The 27,236-nt window shown below is 42.6% G+C and overlaps 1 protein-coding gene across 8 annotated transcripts in view; it reads left to right on the forward strand.

The window, feature by feature from the left end:
- SEC31B (SEC31 homolog B, COPII coat complex component) overlaps positions 1–27,236 on the forward strand; it is a 32,490-nt gene that overhangs the window by 1,716 nt on the left and 3,538 nt on the right. For 3 of the 8 annotated variants that reach the window (XM_042862702.1, XM_042862705.1, XM_042862706.1), the window contains exons 2-25: positions 2,208–2,296; positions 3,838–3,961; positions 4,197–4,392; positions 5,130–5,225; positions 6,095–6,235; positions 6,722–6,864; positions 7,116–7,215; positions 9,479–9,640; positions 10,551–10,703; positions 11,421–11,651; positions 12,639–12,713; positions 13,622–13,705; positions 14,650–14,758; positions 15,178–15,356; positions 15,957–16,083; positions 16,929–17,074; positions 18,609–18,782; positions 19,373–19,561; positions 20,316–20,526; positions 20,926–21,252; positions 22,297–22,335; positions 25,136–25,191; positions 26,395–26,541; positions 26,955–27,071. In XM_042862702.1, coding sequence (XP_042718636.1) covers positions 2,218–2,296; positions 3,838–3,961; positions 4,197–4,392; positions 5,130–5,225; positions 6,095–6,235; positions 6,722–6,864; positions 7,116–7,215; positions 9,479–9,640; positions 10,551–10,703; positions 11,421–11,651; positions 12,639–12,713; positions 13,622–13,705; positions 14,650–14,758; positions 15,178–15,356; positions 15,957–16,083; positions 16,929–17,074; positions 18,609–18,782; positions 19,373–19,561; positions 20,316–20,526; positions 20,926–21,252; positions 22,297–22,335; positions 25,136–25,191; positions 26,395–26,541; positions 26,955–27,071 — 3,405 coding nt within the window. In that variant the 5' untranslated portion in view covers positions 2,208–2,217. The other 5 variants (XM_042862704.1, XM_042862703.1, XR_006177358.1 and 2 more) reach the window with 5 other exon arrangements.

Genomic DNA, 27,236 nt, shown 5'->3' on the forward strand with positions numbered 1-27,236 from the left:
CTCAAGTCAGGGCTTCTTACTTTATGGACTTAGAGCCCAGGGACTTAAGGAAGTGTTCCTGCATTGGTACTGCTGCAATGGAGCTGAAATAGTAGAATTTGCTTTAGGGCATGATACTGTGATCTTCTGGCTTCCTGTTGTCTTCTGTGGGCCCTCAAATCTGTTGGCCCTGCTGCTGCATTGCCTTGATGGCTGGGGACATAGAAGCTGTCCAGTTCCTGTTGTCTGATACTCCTGCAGTTGTCCTGTTGATGTTCAGCCAATTTATTAGGCAAGCCACTTGTTTGCTTTCCTGTATCTGAATGAGTTAGCATGGGCAAGATGTTTTACCTTCCAGTTTTGTTCTAACAGAATTTTGTGAGAAGAGAACAATAATGCTGACTTTCTTATGCAAAATGTTTAGTGCTTTACTGACAAGAAGAGCTGGGCAGTCAGTAAGGTTTTTATGGTTTTGTGAGTTTGTCTTTGAGTTTGCCTGTTAAATACAGATTGTGGCAGCCATCCCTGCAGCCTATCCAGCACAGAGGGTAAGCAGAGGGAGGAAGCCTGTAACATTCACCTAGCCAGGAGTTTGGTGGTTATACTCTTTATTGTTTTACTTACCAGGAAGAGGGGGTCTCTTGGCCATAATGTAATAACGTTAATGGGTCAGCAGGAGGTTGTCATTTCAAAGTAAAGCAGTGAGGCTTGTGTGTGCATCTGACTCCTGCAGCTGATGGAGCTCAAGCAGAGGAGGGAGAGGCAGGGAGGGGACTGATAGGAAACACACCGGCTGTCTGACACCCCTGTTCTGATGGAGTAAGGGTGTTTTTGCATCTTGCTAGCAGATTCCTGAGGCTCCTTTTGGGGATGTTTTCATTCCTCACTGCTGAAAAGGGGAGCAGGCCAGGACAGTGTTTCTCTGTGACTGTGCTCCCTAAAAAATGAATGCTAAAAAGCATTCAAACAGCATGTCCTGGCATGACATGAGGAAGTGGGAATATGTCCTTACCCTTCTGACTGGCGACAGAGAATAAGCTGAGGCTGGAGTTACTAGACATGAGGTCTGAGTCCTAGAAATGCTGCTGACCAAATGTCTCTGCATGGGGAAACTGTCAGTTGGAGGCCGTCAAGATGATGGAAGACTTTCAAAACTTTTCTTAATATGCTTTGGCCAGGCAGTGGGCTGGGCACAGCGAGCTACCTTTATGAAGGAGACCAGGAGGAAGCGTCTGTGTTCTGGTCTATGGTCAAACTCTGTATGATTGACATTTGTTATCCTGCATCTGGACAGAGAGACCACGTGGGCTCGGGATGTGACTAAACTAACAGCCTGGCTAATGGTTATGTGCCTGAAAGGCCTGGAATTGATTGGTGCTGGCTGCTTTCTACCCAGTAGGAATGAGATCCTACCTGGAATAGCAGTTATATTTGTACTCAATGTTGCAGTCTCCTGACTGTGCACTGTTGATGTTTGTCTTTCAATTATTTCGCTACATTATTGCCTAACTGTTTCTGCAGTGATGTTGGGAGGTTGTGTTGCCCTTGTATGGATGTGTGTCTGTCTACTCAGTCTCAGTAAAAAGAATTATGGTCAGAGCTGGGCTTGAAACCCAGTGGATAATTCTGGGTCACTTCCTCTCTCCTTTCTGCTACCATTTACAAACTGAAGCAGAAGGTCAAATGATTTTTCCTTTGGCTTCTCTGAGGTGTGAGAGCAAAGTACATTAATTAAATTGGCATGTGGTAGCATTGCACTTTGTTTTCTGTTGCCACATCGCTTTGCTGTTTGGAATTTACCCTGTCCTTAGATTCCATCTGCTCCATTTTTTCCTATGTGTCCTGACACCAGCGTGTTCAGAGAGAGCAACTGGTGCTTTACAAATACATTTAAGTGAATTTTGGAGCTGATTTAAACCAGCCTGGGCTGAAGACTTGAGTGCGTTGTTTAATTCGGATCCCCTCCCTTTCACTGAAATTCTCCTGTAACTGGAGTATATGAAAAAGCGACATGCACTAAGGAAACTCTGAGTTCAGACAGCAGGAATTGTGTTTTCATTAATTTGTACCAGTAAAACTGTACTAACTCAGGAAGCAGCAAATAATTACTCTCAGTAGAGAGAGAGCTTTTTTTCTTGATACCACTGTAAGGAGTATGCTTTGTTACTGTTGTTATTTTCATGTTGGCTTTGTCTAGCTATTTAACTGCTGTGTGAAATTTCTTCTAGAGCCTAGAAAATGAAGCTAAAGGAAATTGAACGAACTGCTGTAGAAGCTTGGAGTCCTGCAAACAACCACCCCATTTATCTAGCAACAGGTAAAGTTCTTCATGATTCAATAAACTCAGAGTATGAATCACAGAGAGACTTTAAGTAGAGCTGTATTGGTAAAAAGAAAAAAAAAAAAAAAAAAAAACCCAGACTTTCAGGAATTCCTACTTTAATTATCTCTTGAAATTATCTCTTAATATGCTGAAAACATTATCACTTTTTTTTTTTAAGTGACATCCCTATGGAGGTTATTTTTTATGCCTGGCATTAACACCTTAAAGAGCAGTCATTTTTCAGAGGGTGAATACATTGCTTTTTTGATCTAGCTTCTAATTAAGTCTGTATGAACTCCAGTGCCTGCTTGCTATAAAAAATTAAACAAAGTTACATAGTATATCTGTGGAACTAATGCACCCTAATCGTGTTCACTTAAGCTCACTTTCAGTTTGTTGGTTTTCAGTCATTATCAAGTAGCTTGACAGCCAAAGAATAAACTTCTTTTCTTCCTAATATCACTTGGTTTGGTTTACGTTCAGTTTTCAATGCTTCTGCAGAACCATCATTTACAATTTTTATAACCATATTATTTCCTGAAGCACAAAATCACCACGTTCACAGAGTTGGAAGTAGGTGAATTTAGCGTCCATGTGGATCTTACAGCTTGCGTTGTCTACCCAGTGTGGGAAGTAATCAGGCCTGTCTGCTGTCTGTCTGGGTTGTGCAGGGTTGACATATTGTCCTGCTTTTGTTTTTTTTCAGGAATGGCTCTCAGAAGACTACAAAAGCCAACTAAAGTTTGGCTTTTGCCTTAAAAGCAGCATTACTGTTTTTGGGGTAGATTTTCTATTTTGAGTTTCTCTACTAAGACCAGAGTTTTGATTGGACCAAAGGCCTTGGCTTCAATCTGTTTTAGATCAGAAGCTGCAGTTTATTGTTTGTACTGCTTTTTTATGATCCCTTGGGCTCTTCTCTTGCCATAGGCAGTTACAAAGCATCCCTGTTGTAGCTGGGTAATTGTTTGCATGGCAGTGTCTCATTAGGTGATGTTAAATCTATTTTTAACTTTTATTCCCTAAACTGGGGAGAAGGAAGCCATCACTGAGTGACTACTGTTTCTGTGTGGGTTGCAAGGAATGCTTTGTTGGCTTAAGACTGGAGAGCTTTTGTTGTAGGCTAAGTATAAAACTTATGATCGTGACTTCTGGTCAAAGTTGAGTAGTATACAGAAATATTTAAGAGCATAATTTTACCTGGATCTGAAAAAGCAACTGTATTTGTAATTTCAATTACAACTTAATATCAGGAACTGTGGTAGTTTAGATAAGATACATGAAGTATATCTATCTAAAAGAGAGGAAAATACTTGCATAGCAGTGATCCTCATGCCCAGAATTTCTTGAAGAGTTTTTAATTTCTTTTAAAGTCTCAGTTGTACTAGTTCCTGTTTCTGAGGTACTTGCATATGTCCTCTCCCTGAATAGGCACAGCACTGATGATGTGTTGACTACTAAGTTTACTAGTGCCTTGTTTATATATAGTGATCTTGAAAAAGTGTCAGTTCTAAGTACTACCCTTGTACTTCTGCTAGGAACATCTGCCCAGCAACTGGATGCATCCTTCAGTACAAATGCCACCTTGGAAATATTTGAGGTTGACTTCAGGGATCCCTCTCTGGACATGAAGCAGAAAGGAACGCTTCCTGCCTCAAACAGGTATCAGTGTCTCATGCTATTGCCCAGTGGAACTGAAGAGGGCTTTTCTGGTACAAAAAAGGAGAGAGGGGATTTGTTTTCAGGGTATAAAGTGATCTTTTGAATCAGTTTATCTCTGTCATCAAGGACTAAATATTTTTGACTTCACACAAATCCCATTGGAGGTTTGGTAATGCAAAATGTCTTGACTTCCACCAAATACTGTAGCCTATGCCGACTTTATTTTCTTCTTTAGGTTTCATAAGCTGATCTGGGGTAACTTTGGAAATGGGTCCCCAGAATCCTCTGGAGTGATCATTGGTGGAGGGGAAAATGGTGTACTGACAATGTACAGTGCACACCGGATCTTGGCTTCAAAGAGTGATCCTGTGATTGGGCAGACAGAGAAGCATTCAGGGCCTGTTCGAGCTCTTGACTTCAATCCTTTCCAGGTATGTCACATAAAGATACTTACAAACAAACATGGATTTGTTTTTTTTTCCCTTGTATATACAGATTTATTAACTGTAGGAACAGTAGTTAATGTGAAAGAGATGTGCTAGTTGTGTCACAAGATTGATTTGGAACTTTGATTAGGGCAACGCTCACAGCTTTGTTACTGGATTACACAGTGACCTTGATTCATTTTACCTCAAAACAAACCATATCTTGTAATGCCATTACAAGCTGGACCATTACCCATCTGAAGGCAGGACTTTTTTTTTTAATTAGTGTTTAATGCAATGGGGTTTTGATTACGCTTGAAGAGGCTGCAAAATAAGCAAAAACTGCACAGAACACGAGTTCTTGTGGCAGCACAAAGGCAAATTGGTCTGTGAACGCAAACTGTTTTGGGAAGCCTGCCCTTTCTGATGCCTGGAGCAAAGGCTCAGCTAGCCAGAGGCAGTGGCTTCCAGACCTGTGTCAAAGTTTCATGATTAAAGGTATTCAACTGCAAATCTAGTTGCCTGCTAGACAAATTTTAAATAAGCTTCTATCATGGCACAGCTGAAGACATAGAGGCCAGAAACATGCTCAGTTTATAATTTTAGAGGCATCTGTTAAATACAACTCTTATTTGACTGTGGAAGTCTTGAGTTTTTTTGCTTATGCTTATTCTTAGGAAATCTGTCCTCTTTCCCCATAAGCAGGAAATTCAGATGACCTTTTCTTTTTTTTTTTTCTGCAGAGCAATCTTCTGGCTTCTGGAGCCAATGATTCTGAAATTTTCATCTGGGACTTGAATAACTTCACTGTGCCTATGACTCCAGGAACTAAATCACAGGTAAATGAGTTTTCCTCCAGGCAATAGCCCCGCAGTCGTGTATCTCAGTAGGGAAGGCAAAACGTGTGACTGTATGGAATCATCTTGGTGTAGTTAGTCTGTGAAGGGAGAATAAGCTTGACCTTTGTCAGGGGAAAGATGAATCATAACTGATAGGCTTCATTTTGAGGGGGTGGAAAGAATGCTGTAAGGAAGGTGAGGTAGGCTAATAAATTGTGGAACAATGCACTTTGCATGGATGAGTAAGCTCTTTGTGAATTTGCATCGGGTACCTGACCAGTTTGTCTTAAGGTGCAGCTGGGGCATGTGTTTTGGATTAATGATGCTTTATTGTGCTTTCTCTGAGGAATCAATTTACTTCAGGCTTCATGTGAAGCTTTTCATATTCCATGAAGGCAAAATATACCCAGCGTGGCCAGTGAGCCATTTAATGCTTCTCAGCTGTTATTTCTAGATAATTTTTCCTGAGTTTGAAAAGGAATAAGCTGATTATGATCATGTTATTCAGGACAACCATAGTAAACTTGTCTAAAAGCAGGTTAGCTTTTTCTCTAATAAGCCTCGCATTTGTCTCCTTTCCTATCTATCTCCTGCATTGCAGGAGATACAGAAACATCAATTAGCCTTGAATGCTGTACCATTTTCCATCTCGCTGCACTTCTGAAATGTTGCACAAGGTCATTTTTTCCATTTATGTTTCTCGTGGGAGTCAGAGTAAAAACATTAATATTCTCTCAGCTATAGTTTGCTCTAGTCTGCAGCCTGATCTTACATGTTTTGCAGGTTCTAGTTAGTCTAGTGTCAGATCCTGTGATTAGTGCTTCCTCAGCACAGAGATAATAGACCTATGGCCATTTCTATCTTTGCAGCCTCATGAAGATATCAGTGTGGTGTCTTGGAATCGGCAGGTGCAGCATATTCTGTCCTCCGCTCACCCCAGTGGCAAGGCAGTGGTTTGGGACCTCAGGAAGAATGAACCTATCATCAAAGTCAGTGACCACAGTAACAGAGTGAGTGAAGACTGATTCTGACTTGTTTATGACATGGCACCACAGCGAAGCAGTGGCACAGCTCTTGGGTTCAAGTACTTGTACCGTGGGAGCTGTTGTGACTTCTTCTTGGAGCTACAGCATCAAAGCACACTTCTCTCTCTCTTCCTAACAAACTGCAAAAACAAGTTTCCTACCTATTCCTGAAGTACACAGTGCCCTTGTTTTACATTTGTGTTTGTGTCTCATTTATGAGAAGCCTCCTTCATTTTTATCCTAGCTGTCTTCCTCAGTCAACTTTGACCTAGTCATCCAACTTCTATTGGTTAGTTTTTTGGCTGTATAGAGAAAGTAGAAATTCTTGCTTCTCATAGTAAGGTATTGCTAGACTTGCTCTATGTCAAGCATTCTAGGCAAGTTACTTGCAGAAAGAAGTGGCTCTTGGCCATTTGTGCCATTGCCAGCTTGCGTGGCTGAATTTTCATCCTGTGCTGTTTTTGTCCCGAGATGCATTGCTCAGGAATGGCCTGGCACCCAGAAGTTGCAACCCAGCTCGTTCTTTCCTCTGAGGATGACCGCTTGCCAGTGATCCAAATATGGGACTTACGTTTTGCTACCTCACCTTTGAGCCAGCTGGAAGGACATACTAGGTGAGGGCCTGCTTGTCACGTTGCCTTTTCAAGGACCTCCATCTTTCAGAGGCCAGCATCTGCAAGACCGGCTTTGGAGAAGTGAGGCTATTTATTTTAGGTTGTTTTGCTTCACAGATGAGTCTGGTTGAAGCAGGTATGAAAACTTGTGTTTCTGAACTTAAACCAACATGCACCAGCACTTCTTATTGACAGAGTGAGAGAGAGGGCTGACTATGAAGTACCACTGATTTCTTTCCGGTCTGTTTTAGGGGGATTCTGTCTGTCTCCTGGTGCCAGGCTGACCCTGAATTGCTGTTGAGTAGCGCCAAAGACAACCGGATCTTGTGCTGGAACCCCAGTACAGGGGAGGTACTTAACTACTATAAGTACACCTTGTCTTCTTCATACAAGCCTGTGTGCTATACTATGTGTTTGACCCCTTTTTTGTATTTGTGTGGAATGCCAATGTTGTTTCCTCCACTATGTCTTCTGCACTGTTCTTTTTTGGATAAAATGACAATGCTGTCCATATCCTGACTAAAAACAACAAGCAGAGATTTTCTCTGATGTATCTGTGTCCAGAGGTCATGGACACAAACTTTGACTAAAACTTTATTTAAGCAAATCAAGTCTACTCTGCATTCACACAGTGTTCACTATGTCCATTTGTTTCTTTCTCCAAGAGTACTAGAAGATGGGGGGAACTTAAATGGGAGCAAGGATCATTTTTTGTGGTCATTCAGAAGGGAACAATATAATTAAATATGCTTGCAAACTTTATTCAGAGCACAGTGGTTTCACATGTAGTTTTTTACCTGTATCTCAGAATTAACATTTTTGAAAAAGTTATGCTTCACGCTAAATTTAAGCATTTAAAGTAAATCTGTGTAAAAAATTCTCAACATGCCTCCTCACTCAGTGCTGAGCTTCTGGATAAAACGGAAATTTGAACTTTGAACAGAATTTGCTGGGTGGATCTTGGTGATAGCGCAGGGAAAGTACTTCTACAATACTGAACAAAGTACGCCTGCGAGCTTCAGAGTGGATTCACCTCATGGGACAACTTGATGTCTGACCACTTGCCATGAAGGCATGAAAAAAGGTTGCCCCTTTTGTAAAAGACATTACATGTGCTGTTGCAGTTTCATGGGTTTTGGAGCTCACTCCATACGGGTAGCTGATGACTGGAAGAGAATCAGACTCTGAAATGTGTAATTCTTACTGAAGTCTTTTCCCTTTGTTTCAGAGGAAGAACTTAAAAAGCATTTTTAGTACAGCTGGCTTGTCTTTATGCATCCAGATGTAGATTTGCAGAGTCTAAATTCAAGCTAAGGCATTAATGCAGCTTATTTTTAGGGTGCTTGTTTGACTTTGTGCCAACAATTAGAAAATTTTCAAATGATACCAGAACTGGGAGTTTTCAGTAATAAGGACAGGGATTTACATAGATTGGCTGATCTGCTAATTTTAGGGGTAGCATTGGTTTCTTTGCTTTTTTTTTTTTTTTTTTCGGGGGGGGGGGGGGGGGTGAGGGGATTTATTCTTTGAGAGCAGTCTGCATTTTAATATAAGTAAACGCAAGGTTTTATACCTGCAAACAGACAACACAAATAATCATCACACAGAACAAAACTGGGATTCTTTATGCTGGAAAGTTTTCTACCTGAGAGGCACAAAGCAGATACCTTCATTTTACGGACTTGGAGGTTTACACAGAATCACAGGGTTGGAAGGGACCTCAAGGATCACGAATCTCCAACCCCCTGCCACATGCAGGGCCACCAACCTCCATGTTTAATGCTAAACCAGGCTGCCCAGGGCCCCATCCAACCTGGCCTTGAACACCTCCAAGGACGGGGCATCCACAACCTCTCTGGGCAGCCTGTTCCAGAACCTCACCACTCTCTGCATAAAGAATTTCCCCCTGATGTCTGACCTAAATCTCCCCTCCCTCAACTTAAAACCATTTCCCCTCGTCCTACACATATCAACCCTTTCAAAGAGTTGATTCCCCTCCCCTCTGTAGGCTCCCTTTAGGTATTGAAAGGCTCCAGTGAGGTCAAAGGTTGTGGTCAAGGTTGTGTTAGTGAGTTGCCCCAGGTAGGCAAGAAATCTATGAATGGGCCATTAATTGAATTTTGTATTTTTAATTGCTGGACCAGAGATTTGTTGGCTGTAATATCCTTTGTGGTTTGTCTGCAGCTATTGCAATCCTCGTTTCTCGTTCTACTTTTTTCTTCCATAAGTTTTTCTTTCTATAATTTCTGCCCACATGTTCTTGCTCATTACACCTTCTTGCTTATTGACTTCTGGTTTTCTTGCATGGTTTTCTGATGTTCAATGGTTAACAGTAGTTGCAACAATGTTATTGTGCTCTGATACTTAGCAGAACAAAATCCAAAAGTAGCAAGTCAGTTGTGCTCTACAATTAGAATCCCATTGTTAACAGCATTCTGTTGTTTGGGCTAAGTGTGCTACAGTTTTGATCTTGCAAACGCATTCTTCAAGAAGCAAAAATAAAATACTTGTGTCACACTTTTATTCAATAGTGATATGTAAATTAAGAGTGGGCTAGCAATTTGGGAAAAGCAAACTATGTTATATGCTTCAGTCTTCTCTGTTTCTGTGATAGGTGGTTTATGAGTTGCCCATTCGTAGTCAGTGGTGCTTTGATGTCCAGTGGTGTCCTAGGAACCCTTCAGTCTTCTCTGCTGCCACTTTTGATGGATGGATTAACATTTACTCTGTTATGGGTGGGAACTTAGAAGCCCAGCAGAAGACACAGGCTGACAAGGTAAAGGACCCAGAAGTTAATACTACTGGTACCTCTGTAGTGTGGTGGTATGATTTGTTTGTATCTTTTAAGGTTTAGGGTAACCAATCTGTTAAATTTTAGCTGTTCCTTTAGGAAATGGTCTTTCTTTGGAATAAGCTTCCTTTCAAGTGGCTGAGTGACTTGAAAAATGAAACATATAGATCTTGCCTGTGAACCTCTGGCAACCTTACCTTGCCAAGGTTTGTGTTGCTTTCTTTCAGACATTCTAGCCAGCTGCATTTTGGAGCTATGTCCTATGATCTAGTCAAGCTTATCCTTAGCAAACACCAAATCTATTCCAATAATTTTAAAAATAAAGAATGCTTTTAAACAGCATTGTATATATTCTCATCAGCTTCCTAAATGTCAGAAATCCAGATCAGAGGTCAGTTTTGACATACACTCATCTAGGCAGTAAAGTATGGAGAAATTATTTCACTAGCTTTGTCAAAGTAGTATAAAAGCTTGAGAAAGTCTTTAAAACTAACTCATTTGAAAGAAACAGCAATGAGCAATACAGGAAACAGACTGACAACTTTTGACCATGTTTTGTCACTGTCTTGCATAAAACAATTTTGCAACCTCTATTTTTTTATGCGCTGGGTGCTACACTAAGCAGTATTTGTTGGGGAGTTTTGTCTTGCTAAGGAAAACTTAGAAAATCTCTGAAGGTGAAGCTTTGAGAAATAATTTTGAGGACTATTCGGTAATACCTTTTGTCTTACAAAGGGCTTGGTTGTATTTCAGAAAGATGTTCTGTCATTGTCTCTCCTTGCTGATGAAGAAAGTAATTAATTATTAGCAGTATTTTCATTTTTTTTTTTTGGTTCTTAGTCCATTACAGAGAGAAATTGAGTTGTATCTTATCCTTTTCTCTGTCTGATTCTAGATCTCTTCCTCCTTCAACAACCTGGATCCATTTGGCACAGGACAGACCCTTCCTCCTTTGCAGGTGCCAGAGCAAGTAGCTCAAACCACCTTGATTCCACCATTAAAAAAGCCACCCAAGTGGATTCGCAGGCCTGTGGGTGTTTCATTTGCAGTAAGTAAATGGAGTATCCTTCACTGAAAATGCTCCTAGTGTCTTCTAGTGATGTAACCCCTTTCTTAAGCAAAACCTTTTGATCTTCCTGCTGCTAGTTGTCTTAATGTTTGTTTAAGGAACAGTGTGTTTTCCCATCTGGGTAAGCTCTTTTGCTCAACATTTGGATGTATTTCTAACAAGAAAGTGTCCTGGGGCAGAGAAAAGGAGACTAAGTAGAAGTTAACAGAGCTAAGAAAGACTCACAAATCCTGTCTTTGTAGGCTGTGATATGCATTTCTATTCTGTCTTTCTCCTCTCTATTCAGTATTTAATTTTTTCCCCCTTTTCCTCCTAAATCAAAATTCTTTATTCCCTCAGCCTGTCTTGACTTGTTCTCTGTCTAGTGCCTACTATTTGCATGATGGTTTTCATCATTGCAGTCTGCCTCTCAGAAAAGAACAAACAGTACTAAACGGTCCTTCTTCCTTTGTGCCTCTCTGACATTTTCAGTTAGCAATGCCTGGCAACGCATACATGAGTGACGTGCTTACCAGCAGGAGTTACTGATCCTTCATCTGAAGGACTCCCTCTGTGTTCCTGCTGTACACGTACATGGAACTTTGGGTTCTTATTGGTCACAGCTTGGAGCTTGAGTCAGCCTTGCTAAATGAAGAGTTAAGTGAAGTTGTTAAATGTTGTAAAAATGCTTATTTTGCCTCTTTCTGTCTTTCTCAGTTTGGAGGAAAACTGATTACCTTTGGTCTTACCAAAGCTCCTGGGCAGCAAATGCAGCAGACTTACCCCCACCAAGTTTTCATCAGTCAAGTCACTACTGAAACTGAGTTTTTGCTTCGGTCCAGAGAACTGCAGATGGCTCTGCAGTCAGGAAACCTCCTTGATTACTGCAAGGGCAAGATCCAGACAGCCAAGTTGAAGTATGAGGAGAACCTGTGGAAATTCCTAAAGGTAGGATGCCACTGGTGAAGCACAGGGGTCAATTCTGTTATGTGTTTGTGTATGGGGAAATATCAGGACCTTTTCAATAGTACAGCATTTGCATAGTAAACTTGATCTCTGGAATGAATAAGGTGACCAGTTACTGTCTTAAGTTGTGACAAGAGTCTCCATTGCAAGGATCACTGCAACCATGTAGCACTGGATATCTCAAACTGTCACTCTGGGTTTTTATAATCCAGCTTGCCTGCAGTCCTGTGGAACCGGGGACAGGCAAGATTAATTACTGCTATCTTAAACTACAAACCAAGCATCTTAATTCTGTTCAAAAGAATGTTCTGCATGACCATTTCTGCATCTGCAGGAACAGTTTCTAACTGTTTACAGGTATCTTGTCTATGTACAGATTGCTCAGTTTAGTAGTAGGAATAGCCTCAAAGAGTTACTGAAATAGCCAGATCTCCTTGCAAGGTATTAATCGGTCATTAAACCACACAGGTACCACGTGAGCTGGGCTATGTAGAGCCTGAGGGAATTTCTGAGTCTGTCTGAAATCCCTACTCAGAAAGCTTCTCTAACAACTAGTTTATTACTTCTCCTGTTGAAGCCGACTAGGAGTTCATGCAACCACACTTTCATTTTCATCCAAGCTCAGGTTGGTCCATTGTCTCTGTGCAGAGATAGTATCAGCAAATTCTGGGCCATCCAGGAAATTAACGGCCAAGTGCACTAAATGTGCACCTGCATAGACCTCTTGCTTGGTTGCCACTTAGTTGTAACTTTATAACAAGCTTGAATGTTAAGGCAAGCCTTTATTGTTACCACAATTTAAATTCTATAGGTTTTCCCACTGTGTACTGGGTGTACTTGTCATAGTTATTTATCTGTAAACTGAGCTCTAGACTTTGTTGCTGCTAGAAGTAGCTAGCTATTGGCAGTATGTAGATGGGTAGGATTTTATACATTTTCTTCTCTTTTTCAATGTCCTTTGGGATTCAGGTGAACCTGGAGCAGGAATCTAGAACTAAACTCCTCAAGCTGCTGGGCTACAGCAAAGAAGACCTGCAAAAAAAGGTAAGGAGACTTTTGTTAGAGAGAGACCTTTACAGGGCTAAAGCTTCTGCTCGAACATTATAGGATTCCTACTGGAAATGAATACTTGTCCTCATGGTACACAAAGGGCCAAACTGTATGCTATTTCAGTTGAAGGGCGCTTGAGGTATCCCTCAGACTGAAACCTGCTGCAGTGGGTAGGGAACGTAAGCAAGAGTTATTCTGTGGTTTCTTTTAGGACTGCATTAGGAATGCTGGATCAGCCCAGATTCGTTCCTTCTGACCTGAAGCTGTACAAAGGCCTCCTTGTCCTACATTGCACTCAGCAATTCTCTATTTAGATCTTAAATGGTAGAGCTGAGCAAGCTGACACGTGTAACAAGTATAACTAAACCTCTACAGAGAGTCCTTATCCTCAGAGCTCAAAGATGAATTGCTTATCACAAAGAGTGCTTTGAAAGAGGGATGATGGAAAGAAAATCCAAAATGACCATTCATATCTTTTTTTCTGATTGTGCTGGTCAACCGGACCTAAGTTTCCAGAGTTTCTATTGAAATGAGTATGTAGACACTAGTAAGAGTATAGCAGTAGCTTTACTGGATCAGACAAAAATGGTCTTGAGCCCTATTATCTTACTGCCAGTTGATGCTCAAAGAGGTGTATAACAGCAGCACAGCTGTGAGAGCTTCTAGCATCGAGCTCTGCATCTCAGGGTGTTCCTCAGCCAGGAAAGTGGCAGATAAAGATATTACACTAGTTGGAACTGCAACAGCATGGACAAGTGTCTGAAAAGGCTAAATAATGTCTGTTGTGTGGCCAGCCAGGAGTAGGGAGATAGAACTTTTCACACTGGTGAAAAGCCAAGGAATTTTGACTGTGCTGCTATCATGGTTAACCTTTACCTTGTGAATATCTGTTTCTTTTCTAGATCACTTCATGTTTGAGTAATGGAATCCCAGATAAACAGCCCCTTCTTGGGACAGATGATACAAATGCTGCACAGTCAGATCAGGTATGTTCTGTACATATTACCAGTCTGGGAGAAAAAGGGTAGAATGAACAGAAAGGTTTAATATCAACCATAAGTTGTTGGGCTCAAATGCAGGAATCGCATAGGGCAGTTCACAGGCCTGTCAGACTCTCACAAGGTCAGACTAAGTGATCCTAACTGTCCCTTCCGGCTTTAAAACAAATCAGTGAATGATGAAGATGGACTCCTGGCTATTAACACTGCAAGAGGGCTTGTTTGCCAGCGTTGATTTCTTCACGATAAACTTAGCCTTACCCTGGCTTAACTTCATGCTGCAGTTCTGGATTTCCTCTGTGAAGATCCTGCTGTGGTATTTCTTTTGCATTTCTTTCCTTTTCACTTCTTCTATCCTTTGAACTGTATTTTCACATGATTTTGAGAAGGCTGTCTTCACATGCCTCCCAATGCCTGGTTCAGCATCCTCTGTAAATTGTGTCCTTCTTAGGAATCTAAAGCTGCTATCCTCAATGTAGTAATTTTGAACACTTGCTGAGATACTCTAGGGATAGCAGTTGTCCTGCATTCCTATCGAGCACCAAATGTGAATGTGACCCTGCCTGTTAATTATATGCATCTCTTGCTGGGCTTATCTCTATTCCATGCAAAATTGTTCAGCTTGCTTACAGGCTGACCATTGAACACAGGAAAACTAGACAGCAGTACTGTTGTCAATGCATGTCTTACACTGTCATTCTCCTAAGCATTGTTAATAGCAGCACTACTCTTCTTGGTGCCTCAGTAAAACTACACACATTAGTAGAGCAGTGGCAGGAGGCATGAAGGGCTTCCAAGCTGAAATTCAGACTTATATGAGCATTCTCATCCAAATGCATAGCAGTCCCATCTCACTCTGCAAACCTTCAAACTGTTCTGGGCAGGATCTGTGTGCTCAATGAATAAATTAACCTCTTGCACTCTTTGCACAGCTTTTGATAAATTCCAGTGATGATGTAGCTGCTGTTTCCTCCTCTTCAGCCTTCTTTGACAACCTCATCCCACAGAATATGAGTATGTTGGAGATTCCTGTCACAGAAGGTATGTTACCTGAAATGTGTTTTTGCCATTTTAGAAAAAGGGACAGAGGTAACATGAAATTCTACAGAGTCCAGGAAGAATCTGGTCCACTCCAGCAAATGATTATCTTTAAAATACAAGGCCTACTCAGCTGTCATGCAATATTTATATGTATTTTGTAAGTAAATTCTCTTCACAGACAAGAGACCTATTTAAAGTGTAGGAGAATCATGTAGATGATGGAAGACTTACTGTTGAGTCAGTGGAGGTTTTTGTTTGATTGTTTTGGTTTTTAAATGCAAAACCTGATTTGTTTCCAAATCTTCCTTTATTTGGACTTCCATATGTTACTGTTTCTTACTGTCTGCTCTTTAGAACAGTCGTGATCATGCATCTGGATGATGCCCCTGTTGGTTGACTCTGCTTTCTCACCTCTATAGATACTGATGGACTGATCAGCCAAGCTCTTTTGTTGGGAAATTTTGAGGGTGCTGTGGATCTGTGCATGCGGGCAGAGCGATTTGCTGATGCCATCATCTTAGCTATAGCTGGTGGGGAGAACCTCCTAAAGGAGACCCAGAAGCGCTACTTTGCCAAGCAGAAGACAAAACTCTCCCTGGTTAGTGACAGTTTTGTGTGCCCACTGAGCAGGATATGATGTGTGATATCGTGGCAGATGTTTGAGTATATGTTGAAATGCTTAGGCAGGAAGTCAAATGTTCTCTTGGATAGACATTGCATTTTATCTCCTGATAGTTTTATGATGACACCTAGAATGTCTGTTCTCTGTTCCTTTTCATTTGACAGTTTATGCCTTAGCTCCCTATGCTTGTAACCTGTTGAATATACAGCCTCTTTCTAGCTCAACAAGGAGAATCCTAGCTTATTAATTGCCATATAGCAGAGTGTAAGAGGGAATGGGAAAGCCCAGCGCTATATTCACAGTCATCAGTGCTCTGAAGCAGGATATGTGTTAGACAGATTTTCAGTCTTGCCTAGTGCAGCTACTTTCATTTCTCAAATGCTTTGGGCTTTTTCCTTAGAAATATAAGGTACCAATTACTGTTAACATTAGAATGCTGGGATTGGTGAACCCTCATGTGCAGTGAGGTGGTTACTGGGAAGTATCGCTGAAAGGGAGCTGTTCCTGTGGATGCACTTGCTTGAGCAGTCACTCTTAATCTTCAGTGATTGATAGGCCTTCTTTTTCCCTTTACAGCTAGTTTCCTCCATTGTGCAGCAGAATTGGCAAGACATTGTTCGCACATGTGATCTACAGAGCTGGAAGGAGGCATTGGCCATCTTGTTAACATACTCAAAGCGTGAGGACTACACTCAGCTCTGTGGTATGCAGTGTGTTGTGTATATTCCACCTGAAAGGGATTCCCCTCCCTTTTAAATTCAGAGATGGATTATTGACTGTTTGACTTCAGTAGTTTCCTCCATCTTGTTAAAAAGCCAAACATGCTCAGCAACTGGTTGTTCCAAGAAGGCGGAGTTAGGGGGCAATCTAGTGACTGAATCTCACTCACAGAATCGCAGGGGTTGGAAGAGACCTCAAGAGATCATTAAGTCCAACCTCCCTGCTAAAGCAGGTAAGAAATGCTGCTTAGCTGGTGAATAGCACCTGGCAAACAGAAATGACTCGGCACCATTGGAGAGGTTCCATCATTTCATACATGTGAGATGACATCTTGAAATGCAAGAGAACATGGCATCTAATACAGAACAAATTGTAGGGCTGGAAGGTTACCGTGACAGTGGTGATAAGGTCATTCCAGCTTACCTTTATCTCCTAGCTTTTGCTAAACATGGATAATTACCGGGCTATTTACTGTCTCTACCACCAGATGCTACTGTTGCCTGGAGATACCCACACCTTTTTGGAAAAAACAATGTTGAAGTTTCTTGTCACATTCATTATTTTTAAGGGTTTTTCCTTCTTTTATGTGACCAGACAGATGTACAAAAGATGATAGATGCGTAAGAAATGACTTCTCTTTTCAATCAAATTGACTTTGTATTTTCTTAATGCCCGTTTTTCTGTGTTATCCTAGACTTGGATGCAGATTCAAAGCTCTCATTACCTTTTTATGCCAGGACAGCGTGAAATTGCTAAGAGAGGACTGTGAGGGTTAATGAACTCTTCAAAATAGAAGTGTTAAACATCGGCTGTGTTTCTTCCTTTTAGACATGCTGGGTTCCCGCCTAGAGTTGGAGGGAGATGCAACCCTGTCCAATGATGCCTGCCTCTGTTATATCTCATCAGGCAATGTGGAGAGGTTGGTGGAATGCTGGGTAAAAAACCATGAGACTTCATCACCCCTTGCCTTGCAGGTACCAGCGTTATTATGTTGACTTGACTTTCTCTAGGCCAGTTTGGTAACATTAATCTGTTTGCATCATCACATCAAATCATAGAATGAATCATGGAATGGTTTGGGTTGGAAGAGACCTTTAAGATCTAGTTCCAACCTCCCTCTAGGCCAGGTTGCTCAAGCCCTGTCCAGCCTGGCCTTGAATGCTCCTGGGGAGAGGGCATCCACAACCTTATAGGACAACCTGTTCCAGTGTCTCACCACCTTCACAGTAAAGAATTTCTTCCTATTATCAAGTCTAAATCTATCCTCTTCCAGTTTAAAACCATTTCCCCTTGTCCTTTAACTACCCGCCCTTAGAAAATAGACTAGCTGCTGGCTTCCAAAAGACAGTGAAGAGCTGTTTGCAGTCACCAAGGTGATCTCCTTCTAGAGAGAAAGAATCTCCTTCTAGCCTGGACTATGGGCTTACATCTGGAGATGACTTACACTGTTAAAAGTTATGAGTCTGTATGTTTGTGCAGAATACTGATTATGCTATGCATAAACACAGCTATGGATGGAAGTTACAGCTTGCACGCCTGTCTTTGTACACTGGTGGTGTCTCAGCTTCTCTAGACTAAATCTATTATCTGACTGGTAGTTACCTGGGAGTATGTTTGCAACTGGACTGATCAACTGTATAGCTTTGGTTATCTAATGCTAAGGTTATCTAGCTCTTACTTCATCCAGAACAGTCTGGCGAAATGAAGTCCAGTCTGTGTTCTTTGCACTGCAGGTAGAATAACCTTGTATGGGCAAAACCTTGAAGATGAATCAGGGTTTCTAAGTCTTAAGTCAGTATTGTTGCCTGTTGCACTTAAACCAGTCCTTGCTAAGGCTGCTAACCTGTGTTGTGTCTGTCAGTCACTAGAATGAACTAGTCGAGTCTTCGACTCTGACATGTGCTGACAACACCCTCTGCTGTAGAATTCCCTGGTCTTGAAGCCTGCTAGTAAATAACAGCAACAGTAAGGCTTCTTTAGCATTTCTGATTGAAACTGACCTCCTCCCAGTCATAATGATACATACATCATTAAATAGATACAAACTTTGCTTTGATTTGTAGGAGTTGAAGGAGCTTTAAATAACCAAAAAATTTCTGGTCTGTCAGTAGCAGTAGTTTGTCCTAGTGAATTTCTCCTGGTATTGTTGTTATCCTTTCTCTTCCAAGCTGATACCTTGGTCTCCTAGACTTACAGGAGTAAGTACTTAGTAAAAAGATCATAGCTGATGGTAATGTTCTTGTGGTTTCTCATTTTCTTTTTCCTTTACTGTAAAAGTAACTTGTGTCAGGATATGCTTCCTGGTTCCTGATTTTTCTGCACAAAGTGCACTTTAGGAAATAGTTATCAGTGGTACTACGTGGTGCCAAATGGAGTAACTTCTGTCCACATTGGACCCAATGGCAGTTGGAAGGGAGGAGCCATCTGGTGCTTCTCAGTGTGAGATGGGCCAGTAAAAGAAATCGGATTCTAAATAGTCCATTTCTCCCCCTCTCCCTGCCTATTCAGGATCTCATAGAGAAAGTGATGGTGCTGAGCAGGTCCATTGAGATGCTCCGAGGAACAGCAGAACCAATGCCAGGCCCTGTCTTGGCAGAACAAATCACCCAGTATGCCAGTCTTCTGGCATCACAAGGATGCTTGGCAGCTGCAATGAATTACCTACCCAACAGCTCTAAAGAGGTGAGTGAGAAACAGGTTTTTGTAGGAAAGAGTACTATGTGGGGAAAATGATACTTTTTACAAGTGAGCTTGGGGTTTTACTTGTGTCAGGACTTAGGATTTAACATTAATTATGGTAATTCAGGAGTAGAGATGTTTTGTTTTTCTAAGACATAGCATCTGTATTTGTTTTTTTGTTTGTAGCCCCTTTGCTTTGGGAAATAGGAGGGAAACTACAGAACTGTAAAAAGTTCTTGGGGATGTCACTGGAAGGTAGTTTTCCAGGGAAACTGCGTCTAGTCTTGAAACTACCTGATAGAAGAAGTGAATGGAGAGGCTACTTATAAAGTAAATCTGCCCAGTGCCAAAATGAAAGTGGGGCCTGAAGAAGGTATACTGTAGAGATTGGAGGAAGGATTGGTGAGACTTCATCTGCAAGGAAATACGTCCTAGATTCTGTCACCTACAGGTTCTTTCTTTTCTGATGGCTATTGTGTAAGTGGCCTGTTCTGCAAATTGATGCCAGTGCTCTGGATCAGTCTGCTTTGAATGCCTCCCCATAGCCTTCATTTGAGGCTCTTGAGGCAGTTATAATGCATGGTTTGTTTCAGCTCCTGATTGAACAGCTCCGAGATCGGCTCTTCCACGCTCAAGGAGAGAATGTGGGAGATCAGCCACCACCACCTTTCCCCTACGCTCGTGTCAATGTAGGTGTCACGAAGCACACATCTCCAGCAGCCCAGAGGGACTCCGCCCCTGAAGGAGCAGCACACAGAACAGATCGCAGACATCCAGAGAAGGTAAGCCTGTAATTCAAGTGCTTGTGGGAGAAGGAGGAAGGCTACTGGGTTGGGGAAAATGTATGGAGAATTATGAGATAATGCAGACTGCAGGCATTGAGGAACTCACCAGTAATGTCCATTCCTGAATTAAACACAAGGTTTTTGATAATGCAAAAATGGGCTGGATGGCTTCTTTTCATAGAGCCCTTACCCACACGATAAAGAAAGGGATTGCTCTTCTCCACCTCACCCTTGGATCTCAGTAAAACTAGTGCACTTCATCTCAGTTCTTGCACAAGAAATTTGCATTCAGAAGGTTTTGTTTCCATTATTTCATTATTATTTCTTCATTATTTTCTCTGTTTGTGCTTTTAGGAAGAAACAGCATAGGAACTAGTTCCTAAAGGCTAATCCTTGTGAAAGCCTGAGAATATTATCAAGTGTGTGGTTCCCAGCTTCATGAACGAGCTATGTGGTATGAAAGGAAGGGTCATCAAGTCTTGTACTAGCAGGGAAGACAGCACCCAGGCTTCTGCTCTTTGCCTTTTCCTGCCAACCACACTTAAGGGTGGAGAAAGGTCTACTGTGCTCCTGACAGCAGAGAGGCCTCTGATCCAATCCATCCAGAGCACTGATAAAAAACAGCATCTTCTCTTACCTGAGAAGTGACAGAGATAGAAAGTGAGGCTTTCTAGAGATAGAAAGTTTTGTGTGTGTTTGTGTCCTGTATGACTCTGACCATTTCAAATTTATTTGTTTTTTTTAATTGCAGTCCAACTATCAGTCATCATTTGCCCCTTCAGCACCCTCTCAGCCTTCAGTGCCTTCCTTCTTCCCACCTCAGCCAGTGCCAGCAATGTCTGCACCTCACCATATTGTCCCTCCCCAGACCAGCACTAGTCCACAAACAGGTGTCTATTCCAGAGGACCGCCATACCCACAGTATAATGTGGGCATGGTTCCAGCAACAGCTTCAGGGCCAGGTAAGCATTGTCTGATAGCTGGTTCCATTATCCAGAAATTCCTTAGGTTTTCTTAGACTAAATCCATAGGCATAAGTGACTGCTTTGCCTCTTTCTCACAAGTCTGTTTTACTTGCAAAAAGCAAATTAGCAGTCAGAGAAGATTCTCAGCACTTCTGCTTTATCTAGTTCTAGAAACTGTTGCTGCCCTCCTACTGTTAAGCACGTATAGAAATGGAGAAGCCCCTGCTAACTTTGTGGCACTATTTTACTGATCTCGCTTGGGCTATGGGGAATACTCCTGCTGTGGATTGCATAGGGCATGACTTGAAGAAAAGGCTTACTGGCATGAAGGAGAGTATCAGTAGTAGTTTAGACATAGAACAAGTGATGCAGATGCACTCTCTTTCTTGTTTGTAGCTCTGTCACAATCTCAGCCATTCAGCCCAGTAGGAGCCAGACCAGTTGGTCCTGCTCCCTTTCCCAGCCAGCCGCCTCTGTCAGGACAGTCCATGCCCATGACATCTCCTGGTGTTCTGCCATCTGGACCTGCTCTGCTTGCTCCGGCCTCAATCCCATCATCTCAGCTTCTTGCAGCCTGTCCTCTACCAGTGGCAAGCCAGTCTCCTCTAGGTTTTTCATCAGCACCATTCAGCAGCCCCATGAACGTGGGTTACCCACAGGGAGGTCCTGGAGCTCCATCTACTAAACCTCTGCCAGCAGCCAGCCTTCCTCCTCCTCCCATAGGTAAGTACTGCCTGTGTGACCTGTGTGTACAGGATGCTTGTGGATGCAATTTGCTGTAAATAGTGGACATAGGCCTTCTGGGTTCTGGTCTGCCACCTTAAGGGCTGGATGTGATATTATCTGAGGCCAACCTAATACGCATATTGTGCTGAGTCCTGCTATGGTGATGAAATACAGCAGTGATTATGGTTTTATTCAGGCTGTTCAGCCACTCTGTCCCTCAGGCTGTGGTTACAAGATGCTGTCTTTCCAGGTTCCCAGTGCAACTTTAAGCAGTGGTTCACTCCAGAGGCATCTGGTCTGACTGAAAGGGTGGTAGTTCCCAGGGAATGCATGGTGGAAGGCTTGCTGATCTTATCCCCACTTCTGTAACTTAAATGAGAAGTGCAGTTGAAATGCTGGGACAGCAAGGTGGTTCTTCTTTGTACGTGGGATACTCCTTGCCTAGCTTCAAGACAAAATTGTTGTGTGCCGTGCTACAGTTCTCCTCACTGTTTCCTGTTGCCATAATTCCTTGCCCTGGAATTCTCTTCTGGTTTCCTCTATGCACTAAATCTGAAACCTTTCTGCTCTGGGTTTGTGGATTATGTACAGCCTAGCCTGCGAGTTGTGTGGAGTCCTTACAAGCATGATGAAGAAGCAGCACAGTGTTGGTCCTAGTTCCCAGTGAATGGGCATTTGCTCTTTGTTTTTCACATCATCTCAGCTGGTGCTTGCTATCTAAAGGGGTAGGTTTAGCCAGTCTGTTGAGACTCCTAACAACAAAGCTGACAATCCTTTGATCTTTGAGCAGATGCTTTTCCAAGCTATACATATTCTGTGAAATGAAGGAACTGTGGCTTTGAGGTTTGCCTCCACAAATCGTTTGCTGGTTTAACCAAAGATAGCAAATCCCACTCTGTAAAGCCTATGGGGACTAAATGCAAAGAATCTAAAGCTGTTCAAGTTTCTTCTGAAAAGCTAATGGATGGTAGTCTAGGGACATTACTTGCTGAGTAAAAGCTGTTGGTGATGATGACTGTCCCACCCTGCCTTGATTTTCAGGTTTCTTCCCTTGGCTAGATCCCCACATGGATCATGCAGGTAGTACACAGAGAAGTTTCTAGACCCGCTGGGGAGGCAGTGTTGTTGCTTCCTGTGAAACATGTGGGGTGTGTGCATGTTTAGTGTGTGCATGTATGCTCACTGCTATTTGTTGCATGTTTGGGGAGCTGTACAACCAGGGTAGAGCATATACTTGTCCAGGGCACTGGTAAGTGACAACTGTGGGTGTTGCAAGTAAAATGAAAAAAAACTACTGTTACTCATGAATCTGAGTACAGAGAACAGGGACTTCTCTATTTGCCTCCGGTTTTAGAAGAGTTAGAGCATTCTCGATCTGTGTCCCTTCTGCCAGTGGGGCATGGCACCCACTTGGTTCTCCAGGCAATGAACAGTCCAGTGGTTGTAACTCACCTCATTTTCTCGCTGTTACACTCTCAGACTCATGCATGGCTTTGCTTGTGCTTTCCCTGGTAAGACTGAAAGAAAGGAAGTCCAACACAAACAGTGATGAAGTAGAGCTTCCCAAGCAGTCTGGGAACTCTCTTCCAAAGGAAATCGAAAAGTCCTCTTGGCTTTGGTTATATGATAAAGCTCTAATTTGAATCTCCATCTTCTGGGGGAAAGTTGAACTGCTGAGCTTTTTAGGCTGGTGCTTTGTATGGATTAAACTCTTTGGAATTCACTGATGACAGAAAATAGATATCTCCCAATCTATACCAAGAGTAAGAATCAATATCTTATTGGGGTGGCTCTGCAAGGGGCTGATTGTACTAGAGACCATCTGTCAGGCACAAAAGATTATCAGAGAGTCTCAGCTTTGTGTAGGAAATCTGAATACTGAGTACATACTTATACCAGCCAGCAATCCTCACTGTCCTTGCTGTGTAGAACAGAGTCCAGAAAGAGAGTTGTCCTTCCAACAGGGAAACAAAGGGCTCGATGATTCCCTGTTAAAGGAAAGATGGTTCCAAGGCAAGGACATCAAACACTTCTTCAAGCTGAAGATGCCCTGTGGTAATTCACTGCTAAGAAGTTCCCTTCTCCTAGCAGCAATTAGCCCCAGTAAGTACTAATGGGGCTGTACGGCATGCCTGGATGAGCAGTGCAGATAAGTTTCCTTGAGTGTGCTTTCTTGCCTGCTGCTGTCCTGGTTTTGAAAGGTTCTTTTTTTTTTTTTTTTCTTCAACCTGAAAAAGAACTCTAAGATCTTGCAATCTAACCAAACTTCCTGCTTTGTAAACTTCTGCATGCAGGCTCATGGAGAAATTCTCTCTAGTATGCTGAAGGAAGTTCTTCACTCGTAGAAATCCCATGCTCTCAGAGAGCGTCAAGGATAGGGCAAAGGATAATAATATGTTGGCTGATCTCATTTATGGCTAGGATAATCCCTGACTCCATCCTGTGACAGTTGTGGGTTTTCTAGCATAAGTGTTGCTGGAGACCGCTGCCATGGAGCATTCCGTTCGGAATTGATGAGAAATTGTCTTTCACAAGTAGCATAGACAAGGTAGTTGGGTTTTATCCCAGCAAAATGCAGCGAAGTCCTGTCGTCTTGTCTGCTGATTAAGTGCCTGGCTTAAAGACTATAATTTAAATAGCTGTTTCCTCTGAGGATTCAAAGTGCCACTGGACTGGAACAGTGCCAGGGACTGCTAGGCCACAAGCTTGGTGGGGGAACGCAGAATTCTAGGGCACAGAATCCCCAAGCTACAAATAAGTGCCAATTTAATTAAACTGCTGATCCAAACTCATCAGAGAGTGAGTCTTGAAATCATGGGAAAAGGGAAGGCAAAAAGAGGCTGCCAGAATTTTAATAATAAAAGTAATTAAAGTAATGAAGCACCTTTAGCATCTTTCCTCTGTGATTTTTAAAGCCCAGTTGAGGATCAGTGGCTCATTAAGTGTGGTGCTGAGCTCCAGGAATTTTGATATTGCCCCTTAGAATTATGCTGCTTTCTCACAGATTCTTCCCATCTCATGGACCTGAGGTTATTAAGATCAACGTGACAAAAGAAGCACTGGGGTTTTCTGTAGAGATCCAGATACTCTTACAAGACAGCAGCAGACAAGGTAGCTGGAATTTGACCTTAGCAGAATGAAGTGTGCTTGCAGATCTTTTGATGTCATGTGATCTGATAGATTTTTAATTACCTGGAGTGAGGTTTGAGGCTAAGTGCCACAAAAACGTCTCTGAGAAACCTCAAAGTAGTAATTGGCCAAGTCTGCTCCTTCCTAGGTGGGATGCCAACAAATTTTCCTAAGCTTTAGTCCTGAACATCCTTGTGAAAGAGGAAAAATTCAACCCACCTCTGAACTCTTCCTCCTCCTATTATGGCAACCTGTACCACGTTGAAATTCCACAGTGAGGCACTTGTGCAGGCATTATCAAGAAAACTTCTCACCTATAGCACAGCTTTTCCTGCAATATCACAACAGTAGATTTTTCTGTATAGGGAACCCCAGGAAGTCCCTGAACATACATGTGTGTGGAGTTCCACACTGACTCTGAGACTGACTTCTGCAACCTATGCAGATTGTGGAAGGCCTCAGGTAGTTGCAGAAAAGGCTTTCAGTGTGGGAGTGAGGGTGTGCCAGGACAGTCTGATCAGACATCACCTCATGAAGCATGTGTATGTACTCAGCTGTTGAGAATGTAATTAAGAAAGAAAAGCAAGAGCAGTTTTCTGGTCTGCCAAGTGGACCTTAAATTCCTCAGCTGAAATGGTCTGAAGGTACAGTGGTGGGGGAATTGGAGCTAAAGGGAATTTCAAGACATGAATTGCTGCTGTAGCCGTCTTCTCAAAGCCTGACATCTGTGTCTTGTTCGCTCTCCTGACAGCTCAGGAATCTTGGACTGATCCCTCTGCTGCAAGAGGAGGCCTTCAGAAGAAAAAGGTAAGCTTTGGGCTGGTTGTCTTTTAGCCTTGGGAACTCCGTGCAAGAGATGTTCCTTTAAATGCTCATTGTCACACTGAGCCACTCTCATGTTGACCCGTCCAGTTCTACATGATGCGCAACACTGGAACTGCAATCTGAATCATCTCAACTCTTTCCCATCCGAACTTGATATACTGTTATCCAAGGTGGCTGTTTTATGACATGGTTATCATCTGTGTTGTAACACAGTCACTCATTACTTCCCAGACTGACTACAGTCACCTATTGCTAGAAATACTGATTTAACCTTATCCCCGTGTACATGCATTTTTTTTTATTCGGATTGGAAGATCATGGTCAATTCACACCTAACAGCTGGGGGCAGCATTTCCCCTCAGCGCAGTGAGATCTACAGTGATCTTCCTCAGAAGCTTGACACTGGCCAATACGGTACCATGTTGGCCCTGCTGCTCCCTGCGTTGTAGTGATTGCATTGGAGGGCCTGTAAGCTGAGCAGTTTTGTAACAAATGCTCTCAATACCCATTTCTGTTACTGCTGCCTGCTTGCAGGTGTGACAAGAAGCTTCTTTGGCACCATTCCCACCCCCCACTCCTCTTCTTTAGCTTGGAAGAGACTTCTCACCCTTTTTCTGGCAGCATAGCTGGGAACCTGCTTCAGGCTGTGCTCACTACAACAGGATTAGCCTCTTGTTAAAGCCATCTCCTTTTGATCCAGTCCTGTCAAAGTGAATCTATCCTGACTCTCTGGCTTAGCAGGGGCATGATGAAGTGTTTGCAAGAGGATTCTCCCCCCATGTCATGGGATTTTCCCCAGCTCTTGCTCTGCTGGACGCTTTACTGCTGCTAATCTCTACATTCAGGACTCGTGCCATTGCAGAGCCAAGGCGGCTTTCTGAGGACCAGTGCTTTCAGGGGCAACGGATCTCTTTGACTGAACAATTCCAGAGTGGTTTTCTTGCCGTTGCTTTGACTGTTCATCTAGGATGCAAAAAGGGCCCCGTGCTCTTGAGGGGGCTTGAAAGAACAAAGATGTGTTACACATCTTGAGAACTAAGCTCTGTGAAAGTTAGAAAGGAAGTTGAATTTGACTGTGGAGAGAGTAACCAGCCCTCTTTCCTTGGACTTGTATTTTTGTTTGTTTTCAGCACAGATTTTTTTTTTTTTTCTTTCGTCTTTAATCTCTCTTATTTTTTCTGACAGCTGCCTGAGAAATTTGCTCCTCTAGCTCCCATCACAGCTCCAGTAATGAGCCTGCCCACTGAGCCTCAAGGGATCCATCCTCAGCTCTCTAGGTTGCAAGAATCTGGCCAGTCACCCCCAGGGGCACCCAAGGAAGGCAGCCTGCAGGTATCAAGGGGAAGTGCGATGTTTCCCAGCCACCAGCTCCTTGTCAAGTACAAAAATGTCTTGGCTTTTGAGATGCTTATTTCTTGGCAGCTGCAGGGCTTATGTGCCTGCTTCTCAGCCCTTATAAAACATTTCTGCCTGAGTGCTAGAGGAATTGCTAGAATTGCTACCAGAGTTGAAAATGACACCTGTCTGTGACTAGAAGGGAGGCAGGCCAAGACAGGCTGTCAGCCTCCTGAAAGATGGGAATCCACAGAGACCAGTAACTGTACTGTAGTCTGTGCTTCCAGATATTTTCTGAATTTGCCAGAGGGTGAAATTCTTCCTGTTCATAGTTGCAGGAGGGGAGTTTCCCTATTCCTGCCTTTTGTGCTCCTGTTGTGTTTATTCATCTGTTTCTCTCTCTCTGTTAGTATCACCAGCTACCTGCAGAGAGAGTTGAGAAGAAGGAGGTGCCCCCTGAACACCAGGGTCTGAAGACCACACTTGAAGGTTTGGTGCAACGCTGTTCTGCTGTTGCCACTGATCCAGTAAGTCCTTTCTTCTCTGGTCTTTGGCTTCTTTGTCCTTGCAGATGTTTGGCTGATATTTCTGTCAGCCTAAGAGAGGAAGAGGCTTCGCTACATAACTAGGTTATTTTCCATTTGCCTCCCTCCTTTAGGCCATGGGCTTGTCCATCTCATGGGGTTTGAGAT

Source organism: Lagopus leucura, unplaced genomic scaffold (genome assembly GCF_019238085.1).
Source record: "Lagopus leucura isolate 7727_CA_CO unplaced genomic scaffold, USGS_WTPT01 Super-Scaffold_739, whole genome shotgun sequence".
Taxonomy (NCBI): Eukaryota; Metazoa; Chordata; class Aves; order Galliformes; family Phasianidae; genus Lagopus; species Lagopus leucura.